Source organism: Eleutherodactylus coqui, chromosome 1 (assembly GCF_035609145.1).
Source record: "Eleutherodactylus coqui strain aEleCoq1 chromosome 1, aEleCoq1.hap1, whole genome shotgun sequence".
Classification (NCBI taxonomy): Eukaryota; Metazoa; Chordata; class Amphibia; order Anura; family Eleutherodactylidae; genus Eleutherodactylus; species Eleutherodactylus coqui.
Window position 1 is genome coordinate 487,012,869 of NC_089837.1, and position 20,141 is coordinate 487,033,009.

Here is a 20,141-nt window from a genome sequence, read left to right on the forward strand (position 1 = left end):
CGCATCTGTGTATTTTACTGTACCTTTTGCGCCCACAAGACATGTTAATTTGTGCGCAGCAAACAAAAACGTGCCGCGTTTAGATGGCTAATGAGTTCCACTTGTGTTCTTTCTCCTGCGCGTTTACATAGTGTTTCATGCTTGTCCTTGTGTATTATTCGCAAATTTGCAAACATCATTGTATGCGGAAGCAGCACACCAAAAACCCTCAATCTGAGGAGGGAGTAATTCAGGGCAATGATGCACGCTCACCAGGATGTGCGCTGATTATCCATCAACACGAACTCCAGTATAGATCCAAGCAGCATGCAGGGTGCAATAATTCTCCAGAAAGCGTTCTTAAAAGGAACGATTCTTTTATTCAATCCACCTCATAGCGACGTTTTCACTGCTGCACTGGCTTGAAAAAGACTGCAGCGTTGCAGTCGAAACATCGCTATGAGGTGGACTGAATAAAAGAATCATTCCTTTTAAGAACGCTTTCTGGTGAATTATTGCACCCTAGATGCTGCTTAGATCTATACTTATTCGCAAATTTGTGCATCCCCCATTGACTTCTATAAGCACCTTTTTGTGCAAATACTCAGTAAAATAAAACTTGTCTTTTTTTTGCGCAATTAAAATACGTAAATGTGAGCGAACCCATTGAAATAGGTTCTATTTTCTGCTTATTGCACGTGCAAATTTTGGACTCGCAAATACGCCCGAGTGAAGTCGGCCTTAGGCTGTATGCACACGGTATGCAGAATGGGAGATATTAAGCTAAGCAGCAGCACATGTGAAGAAGACTTGGGTATACTAATAGATCATAGAATGAACATGAGTCAACAATGCGATGCAGCAGCCAAAAAGGCAAACACAATTCTGGGATGTATTAAAGGGGTTGTCCCGCGCCGAAACGGGGGTTTTTTTTTTTTTCAATAGCCCCCCCGTTCGGCGCAAGACAAACCCGATGCAGGGGTTTAAAAAAGAAACTTACCCGAATCCCCGTGCTCCGGTGACTTCTTACTTACCTTGCGAAGTTGGCCACCGGGATCTTCACCCTCGGTGGACCGCAGGTCTTCTGTGCGGTCCATTGCCGATTCCAGCCTCCTGATTGGCTGGAATCGGCACACGTGACGGGGCGGAGCTACGAGGAGCCGCTCTCTGGCACGAGCGGCCCCATTCAGAAGGGAGAAGACCGGACTGCACAAGCGCAGCTAATCGGGCGATTAGACTCTGAAAATTAGACGGCACCATGGAGACGAGGACGCTAGCAACGGAACAGGTAAGTGAATAACTTCTGTATGGCTCATAATTAATGCACAATGTACATTACAAAGTGCATTAATATGGCCATACAGAAGTGTATACCCCCACTTTGTTTCGCGGGACAACCTCTTTAAGGGAAGCATAGAGTCTAGATCATGTAAGGTAATTATCCCCCTCTACTCTTCCTTAGTCAGACCTCATCTGGAATACTGTGTCCAGTTCTGAGCACCCCATTTTAAAAGAGACATAGACAAACTGGAGCAAGTTCAGAGAAGAGTTACCAAGATGGTGAGCAGTCTACAAATCATGTCGTATGAGGAACGGTTAAAGGATCTGGGGATGTTTAGCTTGCAAAAAAGAAGACTGAGAGGACACTTAATAGTGGTCTACAAATATCTGAAGGGCTGTCACAGTGCAGAGGGATCAGCCCTATTCTCATTTGCATAAGGAAAGACTAGAAGCAATGGGATGAAATGGAAAGGGAGGAGACACAGATTAGATATTAGAAAAAACTTTCTGACAGTGATGGTGATTAATGAGTGGAACATGTTACCATGGGAGGTGGTGAGTTCTCCTTCAATGAAAGTGTTCAAACGGAGACTCGACAGACATCTGTCTGCGATGATTTAGTGATCCTGAGCAGGGGGTTGGACCCGATGACCCTGGAGGTCCTTTCCAACTCTATCATTCTAGGATTCTATGATTCACACAGGTTTGTAACATGACTGCACAAAGTGGAAGTCTGTGGGGGAGAGCGTGCCCATTACAGCTGCCGGGGAGCAGCAAGATGAAAGGGCATGTTGGGGCATTATTATATATATATATATATATATATATATATATATATATATATTATATATAAATGAGGCAAATGTGGCATTATTTCTTAAAGGGGGTATTATTAGTGAATGTAGATAGGAGGGGCAGTATTACTGAGTGGAGGCAAAAGGGGGCATTGTTACTAAGTGAGGACATAAAGAAGGCATTATTGCTTAGTGGGATTTTAACTGTGTTAGGGTCACAATAAGCAACACTTAGTGTGTGGGGCCTACAGGGGAAGCAAAAAAGGGCATACTACCGCGTGGGGTACCACAGATGACATAATTATTATCTTGGGTACTATAGCAGGTGGAATTGTGTAAATATGTAGATAATGTAGGGAGGATGATGGAATAGCAAGGAGCCAAAGATGTCTGTGTGTCAAATTCTGCAGAGACACGTTATGGCCCAGAGAAGTTATCATGGCGGTCAGAGCTGGATACGGAAGAAAAGGGTAAGCTTGACAAAGACCCGGAGAGGGTCGAAACGTCGCGTTTTATGGAGGAATAAAAGTCTATCTTTTATATTGGACGCCTGGAATGCTGTTATTTCCTATTTGATATACAGACGGTTTACAGAAGTCGTTGCTCAGGCTTGATTTTTGGACGTACATTCAGTGACCCGAAGGTCCTTACAGTAACCTTGCAGTGTGCTGCGAATTATCCATATTGTGTCATGTCATCTACCATTGTATAGTCACTACCATATTTATATAAAAGATAGCTGGACATCATATAGAACAAGCACTTGTACCTCTTGTGTCAACCCTATTTCATCATAGACTGTAAGCTCTTGAGAGCAGAGCTCTCACTCCTAGTGTTCATACTGTTTATTAGTTTAACTCCTTCATGTCACAGGACGTAAGGTTACGTCTTGGCAGTGTTGGTAGTTAACGCAGCCGGACGTAAACTTAAAAGCATGTTGAGCTTGTCAGCAAAGGATGTGGCTGCCCTGCACTGACAGATTGATGTATAATTAAGGTGACCAGACATCCCGATTTAGGCGGGACAGTCCCGCTTTGGGACCCTGTGTCCTACTTTCCGCCGGGCTTCCAGAGGGACAGCCATTTGTCCTGCTTTCAGGACGTCGGGACACCATTATACTGATTACAAGCCAGGGTGCCGCAGCTCCCCGGACAGTAATCACTCTGCAGCGCCGCGGGACAGATACACACTTACAGCAAGCTGTGCATCCGGATCTTCGACCCCTCCCCTCTCCGCTTTGGTTCCGCGAGAGGAGAAGGGACAAGGCGCTGCTGCAGGGAAACACACTTCCGCCCGTTGGCAGCAGTGCTGAGAGGAGCGTCGGCGCTGTTAAAAACTAGGAAAAGGTAAGCATATGGGTCTTAGGGGGAGCGCTAATATTATGGGGCTTTTGTGGGGGGGAGGTCACTATTATTGCTGGGGCTTCTGTGGGGTGTCATTACTATTACTGGGGCTTCTGTGGGGTGTCACTATTTTTGCTGGTGCTTCTGTGGGGTGTCACTATTATTGCTTGGGCTACTGTTTGGGGTCACTCTTATTGCTGGGGCCTCTGTGGGGGTGTCACTATTACTGCTGGGGCTTTTGTGGGGGGTCACTATTATTGCTAGGGCTACTGTGGGGGGTAACTATTATTGCTGGGTCTTCTATATGTTGTCACTACTATTACTGGAGCTTCTGTGGGGTGTCACTACTATTACTAGGACTTATGTGCTGAGTCACTATTATTGCTGGGGCTTCTGTGGGGGGGTGGTCACTATTATTGTTGGGGCTTCTGCGGGCTGTCACTACTATTACTGGTCCTTCTGTGGGGTGTCACTATTATTGCTGGGGCTTCTGTGGATGGTCACTATTATTGCTGGAGCTACTGTGGAGGTCACTATTATTGCTGGGGCGTCTGTGAGATGTGGCTATTATTGCTGGGGCTACTGTGGGAGGTCACTATTATTGCTAGGGCCACTGTGGGGGGTCACTATTACTGCTGGGGTTATTGTGGGGGGTCACTATTATTGCTGGAGATTCTGTGGGGTGTCACTATTATTGCTGGGGCTTCTGTGGGGTGGGACTATTATTGCTGGGGCTACTGTGGGAGGTCACTATTATTGCTGGGGCTTCTGTGGCATGTCACTACTATTACTGAGGCTTCTGTGGGGTGTCAATATTATAGCTGGGGCTTCTGTGGCAGGATCACTATTATTGCTGAGGCTTCTGTGGGGTGTCACTATTATTGCTGGGGCTTATGTGGGTGGTCACTATTATTGCTGGGGCTTCTGTGGGGTATCACTTCTATTACTGGGACTTCGGTGGTGGGTCACTATTATTGCTGGGGCTTTTGTGGGGTGTCACTACTATTACTGGGACTTCTGTGGTGGGTCACTATTATTGCTGGGGCTTCTGTGGGTTGTCACTATTATTGCTGGGGCTTCTGTGGGATGTGACTATTATTGCTGGGGCTACTGTGGAAGGTCACTAATATTGCTGGGGCCACTGTGGGGGGGGGGGGGTGTTACTATTATTGCTGGGGCTTATGTGGGGGTCACTATTATTGCTGGGGTTTCTGTGATATATCATTATTATTGTTTATTCTACTGTGGGGGTCACTATTATTGCTGGGGCTTCTGAAGGGGTCACTATTATTATTGGGGCTACTGTGGGGGTCACTATTATTGCTGGGGCTGGTATTGGAGAGCGCTAATACTACTAGGGCCACTGTGGGAAGCACTATTATTGCTGGGGCTGATATAGGGGAGCGCTAATACTAGTAGATCACTGTGGGCTTTAGTATTAACGCTAGGGCTGATATAGGGGATCGCTAATACTACTACTGTGGGGGTCTTTATTATTGCTGGGGCTGGTATAGGGGGCACTATTACTAGTGAGGCCACTCTGCAAATGGCAGTGTACCTCAAGGCGACTTAGGCCTCCCTCACACAGGGCGTTTTATACAGCGTTTAGCGCTGCCTTTTCAGCCCAGCGCTAAATGCTGTACAACACTACCATTCATTTCAATGGGGCTGCTCACACAGGGCTGAAAACGCAGCACCTTCCAACGCTGCGCTTTGACAGCGATGCATGTTCTATTTTTGAGCATTTTCAGCCCTGCGTCGCCCATTAAAATGAATGGGCAGCGGTTTTAGCACTGCTGACAACGCGGCAACACTTGGTGCCGCGTTTTTGGCAGCGTTAACCGCTCGCCGATTTTCGGGGTGAGGGCTTGCAATAGAAGATACTATGTGGCGCTCCCCCGCATCTCCTCCGAGGGCTTCCCACTGTCAGCGCTCCCCAACTTCTGCTTCTCTGCATCCTGGTCAAGTAAAGCCTCTACACGCTGCTTGGAACCGGAACCCGGGGAGCGCTGACAGTGGAAAGCCTACGAGGAGGTGAAGGGGAGCGCCGCATAGTATGAAATCAGCTGCGCATATGTGTTTTGACTGTTTTTTGGATGCAGTAATGCTATAGAATTTGCTCCCTGTCTTTTGTTAACCGGCGCCATACTATTTATAACAACGGAGGTAAAATCATATGCCGTGATAAGCCCCGCCCCTGACCACACCCCTATGAGCTTTGACCATAGGAAAATTTGGTCACCTTACCACGTTTCCCTTAAAAATAAGACCTGCCCCCCAAAAAAGCTGTACCCTGATTTTCATGGTAGGGAGATGGGCACTTAAAATATAAGCCCTACTCCGAAAATAAGCCCTAGCTACACTACATGAAAAAAAAACAATACTCACTTAGCAGGCGCCGTTCGGGTCCCTCCCACTGGGCCGCGGCGCTCTGGCAGGTTAATGTGTAGTCCTCAATGCCAATGGCGCATCTTTTGTTGTTGACGGGGCTTCAATAACCCGCCTCCAGCAAGCGATTCCTCTGATTGGTTCAAGAACACCGCCTCAGCCAGTCAGAGCCGGTGCTCAATGAAACAATCACAGCCATTCATTGAATGCTATCATTGAGGTCCCTGTGAAGGTTGACGGAAACACGTGTTAGGGGTCTAGCCCCCACACTATGGTGAAACCCTGGGGAGCCTTGCCCAATGTCCACGGGCGGATTTTATTTATTGACTCTGCGCTGATCTCCCGCATGGGTCATCCGCAGCTCTAGCTGCCCATTGAGAACCATTGGGCATCCGCACTTCATTTTACTGCGGATTTGATTTTAAATGATTTGTGAATGCCAAGCACGGATAGTAAATCGTGGCATGCGCCATTTTACTGCGGAGCACGCGCTGATCTGGCTCCATTCATCTCTATGGGAGCTTAGGATCCGCAGTGCATCCGTAAATACATTTAAATGCATTTGCAGATCTGCTGCAGATTTGAAGGTTAGAAGCAATTAGGGAGGTGGGGAAAAGGCTGGTAGGTGGGGTTGTGGATTTTTTCCACCCGTATGATCCACAGTGCATCCTCATACATCCACGATCTCTCACAAGGAAAAAAAAAATCAATTTTAAGATGACCTGCAGTACATCCGCTGCGGAAATCTGCATGAAATATCCGCTTGTGCCGTGGATATGAGGCCTCAGGTTACTAACAGTGCAGAGAGTCTTAAATACCTACCTACAACATGCACTTTGTCTCTTCCTCTTCCATGGGGGTTATACTGCAGACGCGCTGATGACTATTGCCCTGGACAGATTAAGGCCAATGGCCACTTGCACGCACGGATTGCACTGCTGAATCCTGCAGCGGAGTCCCTGCGTGCCCGCGGACATGGGGAGAAGAAGAGGTTTTCGTACCTCTCCGGCTCCAGCGCGGATCTCATCTGTGCCGGCTGGATCTTCTTGGACATTGGGTCTAAGGTGATATATATCTATTCTGATTTGTATTATGCTCTCTGGGGTTTATATCGTTATGTGGGGATTTTTTAGATTTATGTGTTTTTATACTGGTATTTTTGTGTTCTTCCGTTATATGAATTTTCTATATGTAATAAATATATATATTTTAATAAGTCCTGCCCTCCAGTTTTCTTTTCTTCTGTTTGCTATAGTATAATTTATAATGTAAGGACCGGTGAATATGCAGTATAGGACAATATACACTGTAGTTACCAGTTAATATACAGTATAATATACACTGTAGTGGCCAGTGAATATACAGTATAGTATAATATACACTGTAGTGACTGGTTAATATACAGTATAGTATAATATACACTGTAGTGACTGGTTAATATACAGTATAGTATAATATACACTGTAGTGACTGGTTAATATACGGTATAATATACACTGTAGTGGCCAGTGAATATACAGTATAGTATAATATACACTGTAGTGACCGGTGAATACACAGTATAGTATAATATACACTGTAGTGACTGGTTAATATACGGTATAATATACACTGTAGTGGCCAGTGAATATACAGTATAGTATAATATACACTGTAGTGACTGGTTAATATACAGTATAGTATAATATACACTGTAGTGACCGGTGAATATACAGTATAGTATAATATACACTGTAATATACACTGTAGTGACCGGTGAATATACAGTATAGTATAATATACACTGTAGTGACTGGTTAATATACAGTATAGTATAATATACACTGTAGTGACCGGTGAATATACAGTATAGTATAATATATACTGTAGTGACTGGTTAATATACAGTATAGTATAATATACACTGTAGTGACCGGTGAATACACAGTATAGTATAATATATACTGTAGTGACCGGTGAATACACAGTATAGTATAATATACTCCTCAGTGACCGGTGACTATACAGTATAGTGTAACTCTGTACTGACTGATAAGAGCGCTGTACATGAAACATAACCCCAGAGCGTCTTACTTCACGCATGCGCAGTTCTTATTCTCGGCGGCGTCCCGTGTGAGGTGCACCAACATGTCCTCGGAAGGCATCCTGGCACTTCCGGGTGTACAGACATGGCGGTACTCAGTCAGCTGGAACGCAGTGTCGTGCGGGTCGAGGAATAGACAGTGGGAGCGCTTTACGGCAGCAGAATAATGGCGGCCTACGGGGGCAGTTTTGAAAGTGCGAGGAGTATAGAGGAGAAGAAAGACAGTAAGAGGAGAGCCCGGGAGGAGCTGCTGGCGCAGGTAATGAGCTGGTGGTATGCCAATCCTCCTATGTGCCCTGGGCTGCTGGCACACATGCCCGGCCGCATATACCAGCCTGACAGGGGCTGCTTTATCATATACCTGTCTGTAAAATGCTTCTCGCTCCTGCGCTGCCGCTTTATCGGGGCGCCATATTGTCATTGCTACGCGATACCTTCTTACGCAGCGTCATGTCACATGACTGCGGGAAGGCAGTTCCTGCTGTCAAAGCGGACGACACGTCACCGTGACAACTGTTCGTTTACGTGGGACTGAGTGACACAGCGGACCAGATACGGCGCCAAATTTTAAACCCGATTATTTTATAATTATGTATTGAGGCATCTGTATAATGGCGGCGTCTTATCCGCCAGTTGGTCGTTACGCAAATGAACAGACCACCGCAACGCCAACCAGGGCGGGAGCGGCTCTCAGAGATTGCGCAAAATACGGAGGGAAAGGAGCAGAACGCTGCCCCCTCGTCTGTAGACATGAAAAAGGGGGTCTCACGGTCTTCCCACCATTATATCGTAATGTATCAGTATGCTGAGCGCGGTCCGCACGGTCGTGTCACAAGAGTGCGCTATCAGCCCATTTTTGCGCCCGCGTATTACGGCTATCAGTACTTACATAAGTGAGGGGGGGTTCTGGTCGGAGGTCACACGTGGTGGGGGGCTATGGCGGTGTTATCTTGGACTAATCGCAGTACACCTTCATTGATTTCAATGGGGCTTCGCAGACCTGCGCTTGACCGCGGTGTTTATAACGCCTCGATTTCCGAGCGCTGTCTGCTATATTTTTGCTTGTTTTGATGCTTTTTAACGCATCTCCTCACCCATCACAACGATGCGGTTCGTTGAAAAGCGCTGTCAAACGACGTACAATGCGTTCAAAAGCGCGCTGCGAAATAGCGGTAAAATGCTTGTTTGTAAACACCGTCTCAGCTGGCATGTAGCTGAGCGCTTCGAACGGGGTATACAGAACACAGCTGGAGCGCTGTCTTCTGTATACAGCTGTTGTGTTCACTGAGCGCTCAGCTAGTATACAGCTGAGCGCTCCGAGTCAGGTATGCAGAACACAGCTGCAGTGCTGCCTTCTGCATACTCATGCTGTGTTCACGGAGCGCTCAGCTGGTATACAGCTGAGCGCTCCGAGTGGGGTATATAGGAGACAGCTGGAGCGCTTGTCTTCTGCGTACTTCTGCTGTGTTCTCTGAGCGGGATACCAGCTAAAACAATAGTGTCAGCGGTATCCCGCTGAGAACTCAGTGTGAGGTACTGATAAGGCTCATCGTTGTGTAGCTAAAAGACAACGATGGGCGAATCGTTACCGAAAACTGCATGATGGCCGCACGTTTAGACACAACGATTATCGCTCAAAAGACGGCTTTTGGGGCTAATCATTGTGTCTAAAAGGGCCATAAGTGGTGATTTCTTGCTTCTCCCATGTACTTACCGTCCCCCGTGGCAATTAAAAAAAAAAATGATGGAAACGGCCCTTTTCTGCATCAATGAGGTTTTTGATGTCTCCCATTTCTGTTGCCTGTATACGATTATACGCAGTCAGTCCTGGCCGCCCGAGGGATGATGTTACACCCGTTTACATGACCGCGTGGGACGTGGATGGCGTGTAGCACTGATTGAACTGGCTAAATAGTTCCCGATGTGTTCTTTTTGCTGCACCATTACGCATCGTATCACGCATCTCATAGCGTATTTTGCGTTCATTTGCGCCCCCCCATTGACTTTTATGGGGACTTGTGATGCGAAAGAAAATAGAGCAAGCTGCGTTGTTTTTTTTTTGTGATGACCGAAAGGCGCAGGAAAATCCGAGCATTGTGACCGAACGCATTGAAATCTATTCTCTGTGTATTCCGTGTGCCTATACGCTTGTGTGAAGCCGTAGTCGCTGGTTGGTGCAGTCGTTGCAGCTTTCGGCACCATTATGCATACGCTGACGTAAGGAAAATATGTCCACGTGGACTAATGACTAATATTCATCGCTCCACCACCCAAAAAGATGAGTGTAAGGCCTCACGTCCACGGGTACGCACGGATTCTGTCCGGATGCGGGTCTCCTGTGTCGCGGCCGGATCTTCTTTCTCATGTTGAACTGTAGATCATCAGCGCAGGTGACCCACGCGGATTGCGCAATTCATTTATGCCCGTGGACATGAGGCCTAATGCCAGCTGGGGGTCAAATGCCCGGCAACAAATAAACACATCACATGATGGCGCCCACCGTCTCTTGCCCTTTCTTCCATTGCTGCCTGCCCCGCCTCTTACATTATACGCACATTTGATCCGCAGCCCCTCACACATGGGAGGGGTATTGCATTTATGCAAAGTTTTCACCAAATGTTGGTAAAGTTTGCAGTGCGGTCCTGCTTTGCATTTTGGGCCTGTAGCTCTGGTTCCGGCAGTGCCCGGGGGGCTGAGGATGCGCCTGTTAGCTTTCATTTTTGTTTCCAGTCTTTACTCCCCACTCCACATAAACCGTAACTGTTCTATCTATCCTTCGCTGTCTGATAGCGGGTTTTTTTGCGGGACGAGTTGTATTTTTCAATGATACTATATAATATACTGAAAATTTTTAACATTTTCAAAGTGGAGTAAAATGAGGAAAAGACATTCTGCCATCTTTGGGGGGAAGGTCTTGTCTTTATGGCGTACACACTGTGGCAAAAATGACATAACTTTATTCTATGGGTCAGTAGGATTACTACGATACCGAATATATCATTTTTTTATTTTGCTGTACTAAAAAAAAATTATATATATATATCTCTTTGGAAAAACATAAAAATATTTTCTGCCGCCATCTTCTGACAGCCATAACTTTTTCAATTTTTCCATTGTGTACGGCTAGTTTCACACGGGCGAGAACCTCATACGTGTTTTGTGGGTTGCGAGGTGCACAAAACTCTCACGAATGGAGTCCTACACACGACTGATGATCATGGTGTGTTCTATTTTTTTGCGTTTCTCAGTACGCATCACCCATTGATTTCAATGGGACTTTTAAATACATTGCATGCCGTGTGATGTGCATGCATTGTATGTATGTGATGTGCATGCATTGTATGTATGTGATGTGCATGCATTGTATGTATGTGATGTGCATGCATTGTATGTATGTGATGTGCATGCATTGTATGTATGTGATGTGCATGCATTGTATGTATGTGATGTGCATGCATTGTATGTATGTGATGTGCATGCATTGTATGTATGTCATGTGCATGCATTGTATGTATGGGACGTGCGTGCATTGTATGTATGGGACGTGCGTGCATTGTATGTATGGGACGTGCGTGCATTGTATGTATGGGACGTGCGTGCATTGTATGTATGGGACGTGCGTGCATTGTATGTATGGGACGTGCGTGCATTGTATGTATGGGACGTGCGTGCATTGTATGTATGGGACGTGCGTGCATTGTATGTATGGGACGTGCGTGCATTGTATGTATGGGACGTGCGTGCATTGTATGTATGGGACGTGCGTGCATTGTATGTATGGGACGTGCGTGCATTGTATGTACGGGACGTGCGTGCATTGTATGTACGGGACGTGCGTGCATTGTATGTACGGGACGTGCGTGCATTGTATGTACGGGACGTGCGTGCATTGTATGTATGGGACGTGCGTGCATTGTATGTATGGGACGTGCGTGCATTGTATGTATGGGACGTGCGTGCATTGTATGTATGGGACGTGCGTGCATTGTATGTATGGGACGTGCGTGCATTGTATGTATGGGACGTGCGTGCATTGTATGTATGGGACGTGCGTGCATTGTATGTATGGGACGTGCGTGCATTGTATGTATGGGACGTGCGTGCATTGTATGTATGTATGTCATGTGCATGCGTTGTATGTATGTATGGGATGTGCGTGCATTGTATGTATGTATGGGATGTGCGTGCATTGTATGTATGTATGTCATGTGCATGCGTTGTATGTATGTATGGGATGTGCATGTGATGCCACAAAACGGCAACTGTTGCCAGCGGGTGTCAGGCATTAGAAACAGCTGGTATCCGCACTGTAATGCCGCTCTCACGTATGTGTTCACAAAATGCAGCGTTTTACCGTGAGTTTGTTCTGCGTTTTTTAACGCACCCCGTCCTTGTGATGGTTGATGAGATGCGTTAACAAGCGCTAAAATGCACAAAAATAGAGCAGACGATGCTTGAAAATTGTGGTGTTAGAAACGCCACATTCGAGCGCTATTCTGCGAAGCCCCGTTGAAATCAGTGCAGGCCTTATACTACCTTTAGTGGCGCAGCGTTTCAAATGCCGCCCTAAACGTGGTACAACGCGGGCTGTGTGAGAGCGGCCTAAGGATTGGAATCGGCTCCCGATCACCCTCCATACAAAACCCCAAATGCTCTGGAAGTAAATGTGCGTCCTGCGATGTTAAGGGGTTAAGTTTGCCCATACAGCTCTTGTGTATGACCCCATTTAAATAATGGGGTTCATATTCGTGCATCTCGCAACACACAAATCTCGCACAATCTTCTTGGCCGTGTGAAAGTGGCCTAAGACAGACCTCTGGTTAGATCAGAAGCCTCCTACATCGTATTTGTGGATGGTTGATGGCTGGAAGGTGTAACCTCCTTTGTCTTCAATACAGGCTAAAAAGGACTACGAGAGGGAAGAGAGAAGGAAGGAGCAGAGACGGCTGCGGGGAGAAGACACCTGGATGCTGAATGATGTTACCGAACGCCTGGAGCAGATAGAACAGGTAATATAGGGGTATATGTGCTTGGCTATACTAATAAGGTAAAGGAGTCGTGGCCAACACCTAGGGTGAGGTCACATTGGGACGTTTTCTTTGCAGACTGGGGTGTTTTGCCATTGCCTTCCCCTGTCATCTTTACCCCGCGGCAAACTGGGTACTCATTGACCTCGAAAGGATGGAAGGCTGAGTCAACCTTGAGCCGGCTACCTGAACCAGCTGGGGATTAAACCTGCAACCTTCAGGTCGTGAGCGAGAGCTTAGGACTGCATACTGCTGCCTTAACACTCTGTATACTAATGCATGCATAACAATACAGTATTAGGAATCATTGCTCAGAATTGTTCCTTCTAAAGGCTATAAACACATTTGCACTGATTTTTAAAAAAAATTTGCATCCTGCATGCAAATAAAGCAACTTTCTTAATAGCAACTGTTAAAAATGTTCTGCCATATTGCTGCTGTAGGGTCTGTGCAGCTTCTTCACCTAGCTGGCTGTCCTGCTAGATCTGGCATAGATTAGACAGCGCACTGCTCCTGGCTGTGTCCCCCTTACTGGGCCAGCAGGCATGTGGTTAACAAATCTTATTGTTATGCTGTGGATTTTTCTGTATGGAAATTGACCCGCTGTGCAGATTTTTAACAAACATGCAAATTTTACAGCAGAAAAATCAGCTGTATGCGGACCCGGTATTATGGATGGTAAGGAGGTTGTGCATGGCATATCAGAATATGGCGAGGAGAAAAGCATCCACGTCGTCAGAGAAGGCAGATCACACAGGCTTTACTGTGTCAGAGTGTGGATAGGGAGAATAGCACACTTAGGACAAATTGTAGGTGGAGGAGGTAAACTCACAGGTTGTGTGTTGATGTAGAGAGAGATAAGAGTTCCCTTGACAGACTCTGCAAGGAGGAAGGAATCTGTGCCTGTCTGAGCAATGGAGAGGAGATCCCTCATGGGCTGTAGAAGAGGAGAGCTAGTGCAGGCAGTGGCACCCTGGACACAGACCTCACATCCAGTATGCATTACTGGGAGGGACGTGTCCACATGAGAAAAGTCTGAAACTGGGAGCAGATTGTAAACTGCATTTCGTGAGGTGTGAAAATGAATGAAGATTGTAGCCTGTACTTAGCACAACTTTTTTTTTTTTTGAAGGGCAAATCTGAAAACACATTTTTCCTTATCTGCCCCCACCCAATTGCTTTTCACACTCTGGAGGTCTCCTCTGTGTATTGCAGTCACTTCCATGCAATGCAGCCTCTTGTCTGATAAATATCAGGCACCATTTTGATGATGAGATTTCTCGCTGATTTCTTTTTCACCATTCTGTCCTAAAAATCCCATGATACATGAGCACAACATCACACCCTATACCATCTCTGTCCGCTGAGGGGGACACTGCCATTACCTTTTGTATTCACCTAAAGAAGCTACATGCCATAAGTATACAGTCAGGAGGATGAGCTGTGATCTATCACAGTTATTACCCCCTCTGAAGAGCTTATGTGGTAGAGTTCATCACAGGAGTTATACTCACTCAGAAACTGACTAGTTTGAGGACACATAAAGCCAAGTAATTCTCCGGTGGGCGGAATGAGATCATATGACTCACCTGAGGGGGACAACTCCAGGATTTCCAGATAGAAAAGCATAAAAAACTAAGGTAATACTAGTCAATTTAGATATACTGGGGACTCTTCAGACTCAGGGTAACCGCTAACATTTATAGTTACAGTCCCTTCCCACAGAACTGCATCTCCCCTCGCAACCCCAACAGAAGTCTCTCCTTGCAGCAAAATCCCACCTCCCATAGAAGCATGTCTCACCTTACTTCAAAATCCCTTCTATCACACAACTCGGCTCTCCGCACACACCTTCCGTGTAGCAATAGCTCTTTCCCTATGGCCGACTCAACCCTCAGACAGTAAGGGCTCCTGTCCATGGAGGATTTTCAATTGCAGAGTTCAGAGCGGGATTCCGCCTGCGGACTCCGCACATAATCTAGCCCCATATTATGCAATATAAAAATGCGATTTCCTGCCCACGAGCAGAAAGTGATTGCGATTTTCCGCTCGCAGAAAAGAAATCGCACCATGCCGCGAATTTGTTCGGGTTGCGCACTGAAGGCTGCCATTGAAGTCAATGGAAGCCGTCTATCCCGCGGCCATTCTGCAATCATCATTGCAGAATGGCCGCAGGAATCGCGTCATCGCCATAGCAATGGTGTGGCATCCTCTGTACTGCGCATGCGCAGAGAAGAGACGCCGCACAAGTAAGCTAGGGTCACCGGCCAGGCACTGGCTCGAACTCCACTGCGTGGACAGGAGCCCTAAAAGGCACTGCTTAATGAGCTCTTTCCTTAACCATGAAGGAGAGCACCCATTGGCTAAATAGACTCCTGTGACACACGTGTAGCATATGACAGGAGCCTATATTAAGCAGGTTCTCCAGGAATTTTCCAATGATCACTTATCCTCAGGATAGGTCATCAACAATTGATAGGTTCGCTGCTCAGCATCCCCAATGATCAGTTGATCCCTGGGTCCGCTGTCAGTATGCTGCATGTAGTTAGCCCTGTCAACATTTCAGTGACCCTGTTTGCTACTACAGGCACACCTCCCACTGAATTCAATGGGAGCTGTGCCTGCAGTACTAAACCGGGCCACTGTAATATGGACAGCGCTATCTGCTTCCAGTGCTGCCCATATTGACAGGAGGCCTTGGGATCAGCTGATCGTTGTGGATCCCAAGCGGTGGACTTCTATCAACTATCGATGACCTATCCAAGGCCAGGTCATCAATAGTAAAAGTCTTGGAGAACCTCTTTAATCAATGAGCACTGTAATTCACAGCAGAGGAAAGCGCTCATTATTACCCCTACTATTACCTGGGCGATATTACACAGCAGCACAGCTGATTGCACAGGTAGGCCCGAGTTTTCATAAATAGCAGTGCGGTGGTAAATATTGGGTTGAACTACATCACTTGCCATGACGACCCCTGGTGATATAGCCCAGGAGAAGATGAGGGGGTAAAGGTGCGCTATGAAGAATAGTAGGCAGTATTTATTCTGGCAACACGTTTCTGCACCAGAACGGTACCTTCCTCAGGCCAGTTATTTTGACAGATTTTCCTGGTGATAACTGATGGCCGGAAGTTTCAGAACCCAGATCTGTGGCGATCGGCTGATCCTCCGTCCAGTTTTTGTCTCCTGCTGAGACGATCCTTTTAAGGCTGCGGTTACATGCAATAAGTTTATTCCCTGTTTTATAAAATAGTGAAAAAAAAAAAGGCATTACGATTAGAGATGAGCGAACGTACTCGGTAAGGCCGATTTCGCAATCGAGCACCGCGATTTTCGAGTACTTTACTACTCGGGTGAAAAGATTCGGGGCTCACCGGGGGGCGGGCCGTGGCATGGTGGAGCGGGGGGTAGCAGCGCGGAACAGGTGGGAGCCCTCTCTCTCTCCCTCTCCCCCCCACTCCCCTCTGCAACCCCCCGCTCACCCACAGCGCCCCCCGAATCTTTTCACCCGAGTAGTGAAGTACTCGAAAATCGCGGTGCTCGATTGCGAAATCGGCCTTACCGAGTACGTTCGCTCATCTCTAATTACGATCCATGTATTGCCAACTTCAGGAACTGCTTGTTGCCGTACCTACCTACCGAACATCCTAATTCTTGTCCTAGGACGCTGCGTTCATCTATTACGTGTTTTTACAGGAGGATTCAGGGAAGAAGAAGAAAAAGAAAAAAGACAAAAAGTCTAAGAAAGAAAAGAAGAAAAAGAGCCAAAAATCCAAATCTGAGAAAAATGAAGATGCGTCAGCCAGTTCAGCCACGGTAAGCAGCCGCTAAGGGGGGGAGGGGGGAAGAGAGGCGGCGGGTTTTTCTGCCCTGTATGGCTTCATGCTGTAATTTAATTTAGAAGCCTTAGAAGTAGACTGTGCGGCTGAGTTACAGTGTTTATTTTCCGCGAGGACCGCCATTATCCTGCTGTAATTTCTCCTTCCAGTGCCATTAATCCTCCTGTGACAGATGAATGCTGAATAAATAAGAAGAGATGCTATCCTGGCATAGCGGCGCTCACAGGCCTCCATTAAGTAGATTATCTCCCTTCCAGAGCTCCAGAACTATGTACCTGTAAAACCGCCAGCAGATGACCTTGTCTCCCTCAATTAACCTTGGCGTTTGTCCTCGTCCTTTTATGTCTGCTTAATGTTCTAATAATTCGATCCAAACCACATATGTACAAACCCTGCTGCAGCCATACATGATGGATGTATTACTCTCCCCCTGTAATCTGGCATCCAGTAATCCACAATATGCTGAAACCTGGCTATTGTTTGCTGCACTTTGCCTAATGTGTATTTATTTTCTCGTGTTCAGGACTCGGAGGGTGATTGGGTTGAGGCGGCTCCTTCTCAGCCAGACAGTGACAAGAAGGCTTGGAAAATCCAAAAGGAGACCCCTGTGAAGGAAACTGGGTCAGAGGTTCAGGTATGTTGTTAGATGGCCATGAGAACTGCGCTGCTCCCCTTTATTAATGGGTGTAGTAGCAGCACATTATACCCTTCATTTTGAATACTTTATACTAGGTTTATGCTTACCTCTTTTACATACTTTTTATTATCCAATATCCATGATGTTTAGGATTGTTCAGAAGGTAAATGCCAAGATCCTAGCATTTCTGGGCTATTTAGTGGTTGTGAACATCATTGGTGGTCTAGAGCAGTGAAGGGGATAGTATCTGTTTCCCTGATAGTGTAGGGCAGTAAAAGAGTTCATATCTTCATACTTGGTGGCCTAGGTTAGTAAACAGGATTCATGTTTCCATCCCTGGTGGTCTATGGCAGTAAAGGGGTTGATGGTTGCATCCCTGGTGGTCTGTGGCAGTAAAGGGGTTGATGGTTGCATCCCTGGTGGTCTGTGGCAGTAAAGGGGTTGATGGTTGTATCCCTGGTGGTCTATGGCAATAAAGGGGTTGATGGTTGTGTTAAGGACCGCTACACATGACCGGTCACATTAACCTTTCAGGCCTTGGGTTCCAAATTAGTTCGTACCTGGATGCATCAAGGAGGCCAAAAACTAGATAATTTATAGTTATCAGTTCCCACAGATATGTAGAGATGAGCCGCGGCAAGTATACAGCCCACTCTGCTTAAGGCGCGTACACTGAAAGTTTATTCACTTTGGTATAGTTCTAATACAGGAAAGGAATGCGTCATTAGTCACGGGGTTAGTCTCATTAGGTTAAAAAAAACATTAAGAATCATGCATTGTTCAGCAATGAGTGTAGTGAGAATATATCTGTTATGTTCTCAAGTGTCTGTTTCTCCCAGCGTTATCTCGTCCTCCCTTGTATTCACTTTGTTATTCAGGTGGCTGTAGCACAGTCAGTTCCTTTGTCCAAGTCTCCGAATGGAGGTGTGGGAGGGCTTCTTCTGATAACAACTGCGTCCAGACTTGGTTCTCATGAAAAAGAACAGAGACAAATCATTAGACATTGCACCAAATCTCATGCTCTTAAGCTATTTCTGCTTGATTTATTGTTTCACTACACACAAGCTTATTTACATCTTATAATGCTCCATTTTGTATCTAGCGGCCATTTTGAGACAGATTCTTCAATTTTATGAGCCTGTACTTTCTCAGTTGCATCCCTGGTGGTCTAGGGCAATAAAGAGGCTTGATCTAGTGTTGGTCTAGACAGTCAACTCGATTCCTGGTTGTATCCCTGGTGATTTGGTAAAATGGTTAATGTTTGCATAACCAATGAACTAGGAGAGTAAAGGGGTTAATATCTGCATTCTATGAAGTTCAGGGTACTGTACTGTAATTCAGAAGGTTAATACCATGATTCCTAGTGTTCTTTGAAGGATCTGCATTCATGGTGGTCTAGGGCAGTAATGGGTTAAGTACATCCTTGGTGGTCTAGGGCTGCGAATAGGTTAATGGCTCTATCCTGGTAGTCTGGTGTGGTGAGGAAAGTGAATCTCACTTGGTGTTTAGTGAAATACTCACCTCCCCAGACTTCAGAAGGTCTCCTCTCTCACAGAAAGCTGAAGACAATGTATTAATTGTGTTGTGTTTGCTGTCCCTTCTCTCATCGATCAGAGACATAAGAGCCGGGAATGACAGAGAGGAATCATTGGCTGTGATTACATGGCAAGTTTTTCTCTGTTCTTCAGGAAGCACACTGTCGATGTAGCTTCAGACTGATTGCTAGAGTTCCGCTGCGTGTCAGTAAGGGGTTGTCAAGTAGCAGGTTCTTAACCAGTCTGTCTCAGATTATGCCGATCTTCAGGTTAAGGGGTTACCTGGAGAGAGATACCAAATCCAATTTGGTTCCAGCAATACCAGCACTTTCACTTTTGACACCGGGTCACGTGGTTGGCACTGCTCGTTGTCAGGGACGCCATTGCAGGGTGTTGGCTGACTGGTTCATTTTAGTAATTAAGTCAGCCTCCTTCTGTTACAGCAGAAACAGAGAAGGGGGATGGATGTCTTAGTTATTGAATAAACCAGTTAGCCGACCCCCCTGCAATGGCATCACTGACAATAAGCGGTCTGTACCGTATGACCTGGTATCACAACTGGGCTGGAACTGGAGATGTCTGCACTGTGAGACCTGGATTGGGGTAATTATATATCTCCGGATAACCACTTTAAAGGTTATGGAGACTTTGGGGGGGAGGGGGCACAACATTTTTCCACCACTTAAATGCATATATTTTAGACTGAAAATCATTTTTGCAAGAGGGTTTGATTAAGAATTTTGCACTGTTTGTTGTCTGCAGCTTCTTCATATCACTGTATATCTAAAATGCAGCCATGGGGTATTTTTTACACGGATTGACTATCTGCCAAAAAATCGCTTAAACAAGCGATTTTCTGCGATAGTTGTCTGGTGTAAGAGCAGGACCTGACGGTACTGAGTTAAGGCCCATTTACACGCAAAGATAATCATTCAAAATGGACATTAATAATGTCTATTAGCAGCTTATCACCTTCATTTGCATCTAGATGAGCCTCCAGGACCTGTATGCAGAGAACAGCAGGTGGTCTGTTTTCTGCATTTTGCTTCTTTTGTTTTGCCGCGGGGCTGAAAGCTCAATACAATGTAATCAGTGCTCCTGTGGAGAATACAGCACCATGGACAGCAAACGCAGCATGTGGTCTGTGTTCTTTTCTCTGGCTGAACGATGGATTTTATTCTCATCTAAAAATCATTGTTTAGCCGAAGAGTGAAAGATGGGAGTGTTTAAACA

The 20,141-nt window shown here is 46.2% G+C and overlaps 1 protein-coding gene across 1 annotated transcript in view; it reads left to right on the forward strand.

Moving 5' to 3' along the window:
• The first annotated feature begins 7,944 nt into the window (after positions 1-7,944).
• CWF19L2 (CWF19 like cell cycle control factor 2) overlaps positions 7,945-20,141 on the forward strand; it is a 149,417-nt gene continuing 137,220 nt past the window's right edge. Inside the window, exons 1-4 of the mRNA XM_066586248.1 lie at positions 7,945-8,127; positions 12,767-12,877; positions 16,594-16,713; positions 17,260-17,370. Coding sequence (XP_066442345.1) covers positions 8,035-8,127; positions 12,767-12,877; positions 16,594-16,713; positions 17,260-17,370 — 435 coding nt within the window. The 5' untranslated portion in view covers positions 7,945-8,034. The remainder of the gene's footprint in view (positions 8,128-12,766; positions 12,878-16,593; positions 16,714-17,259; positions 17,371-20,141) is intronic.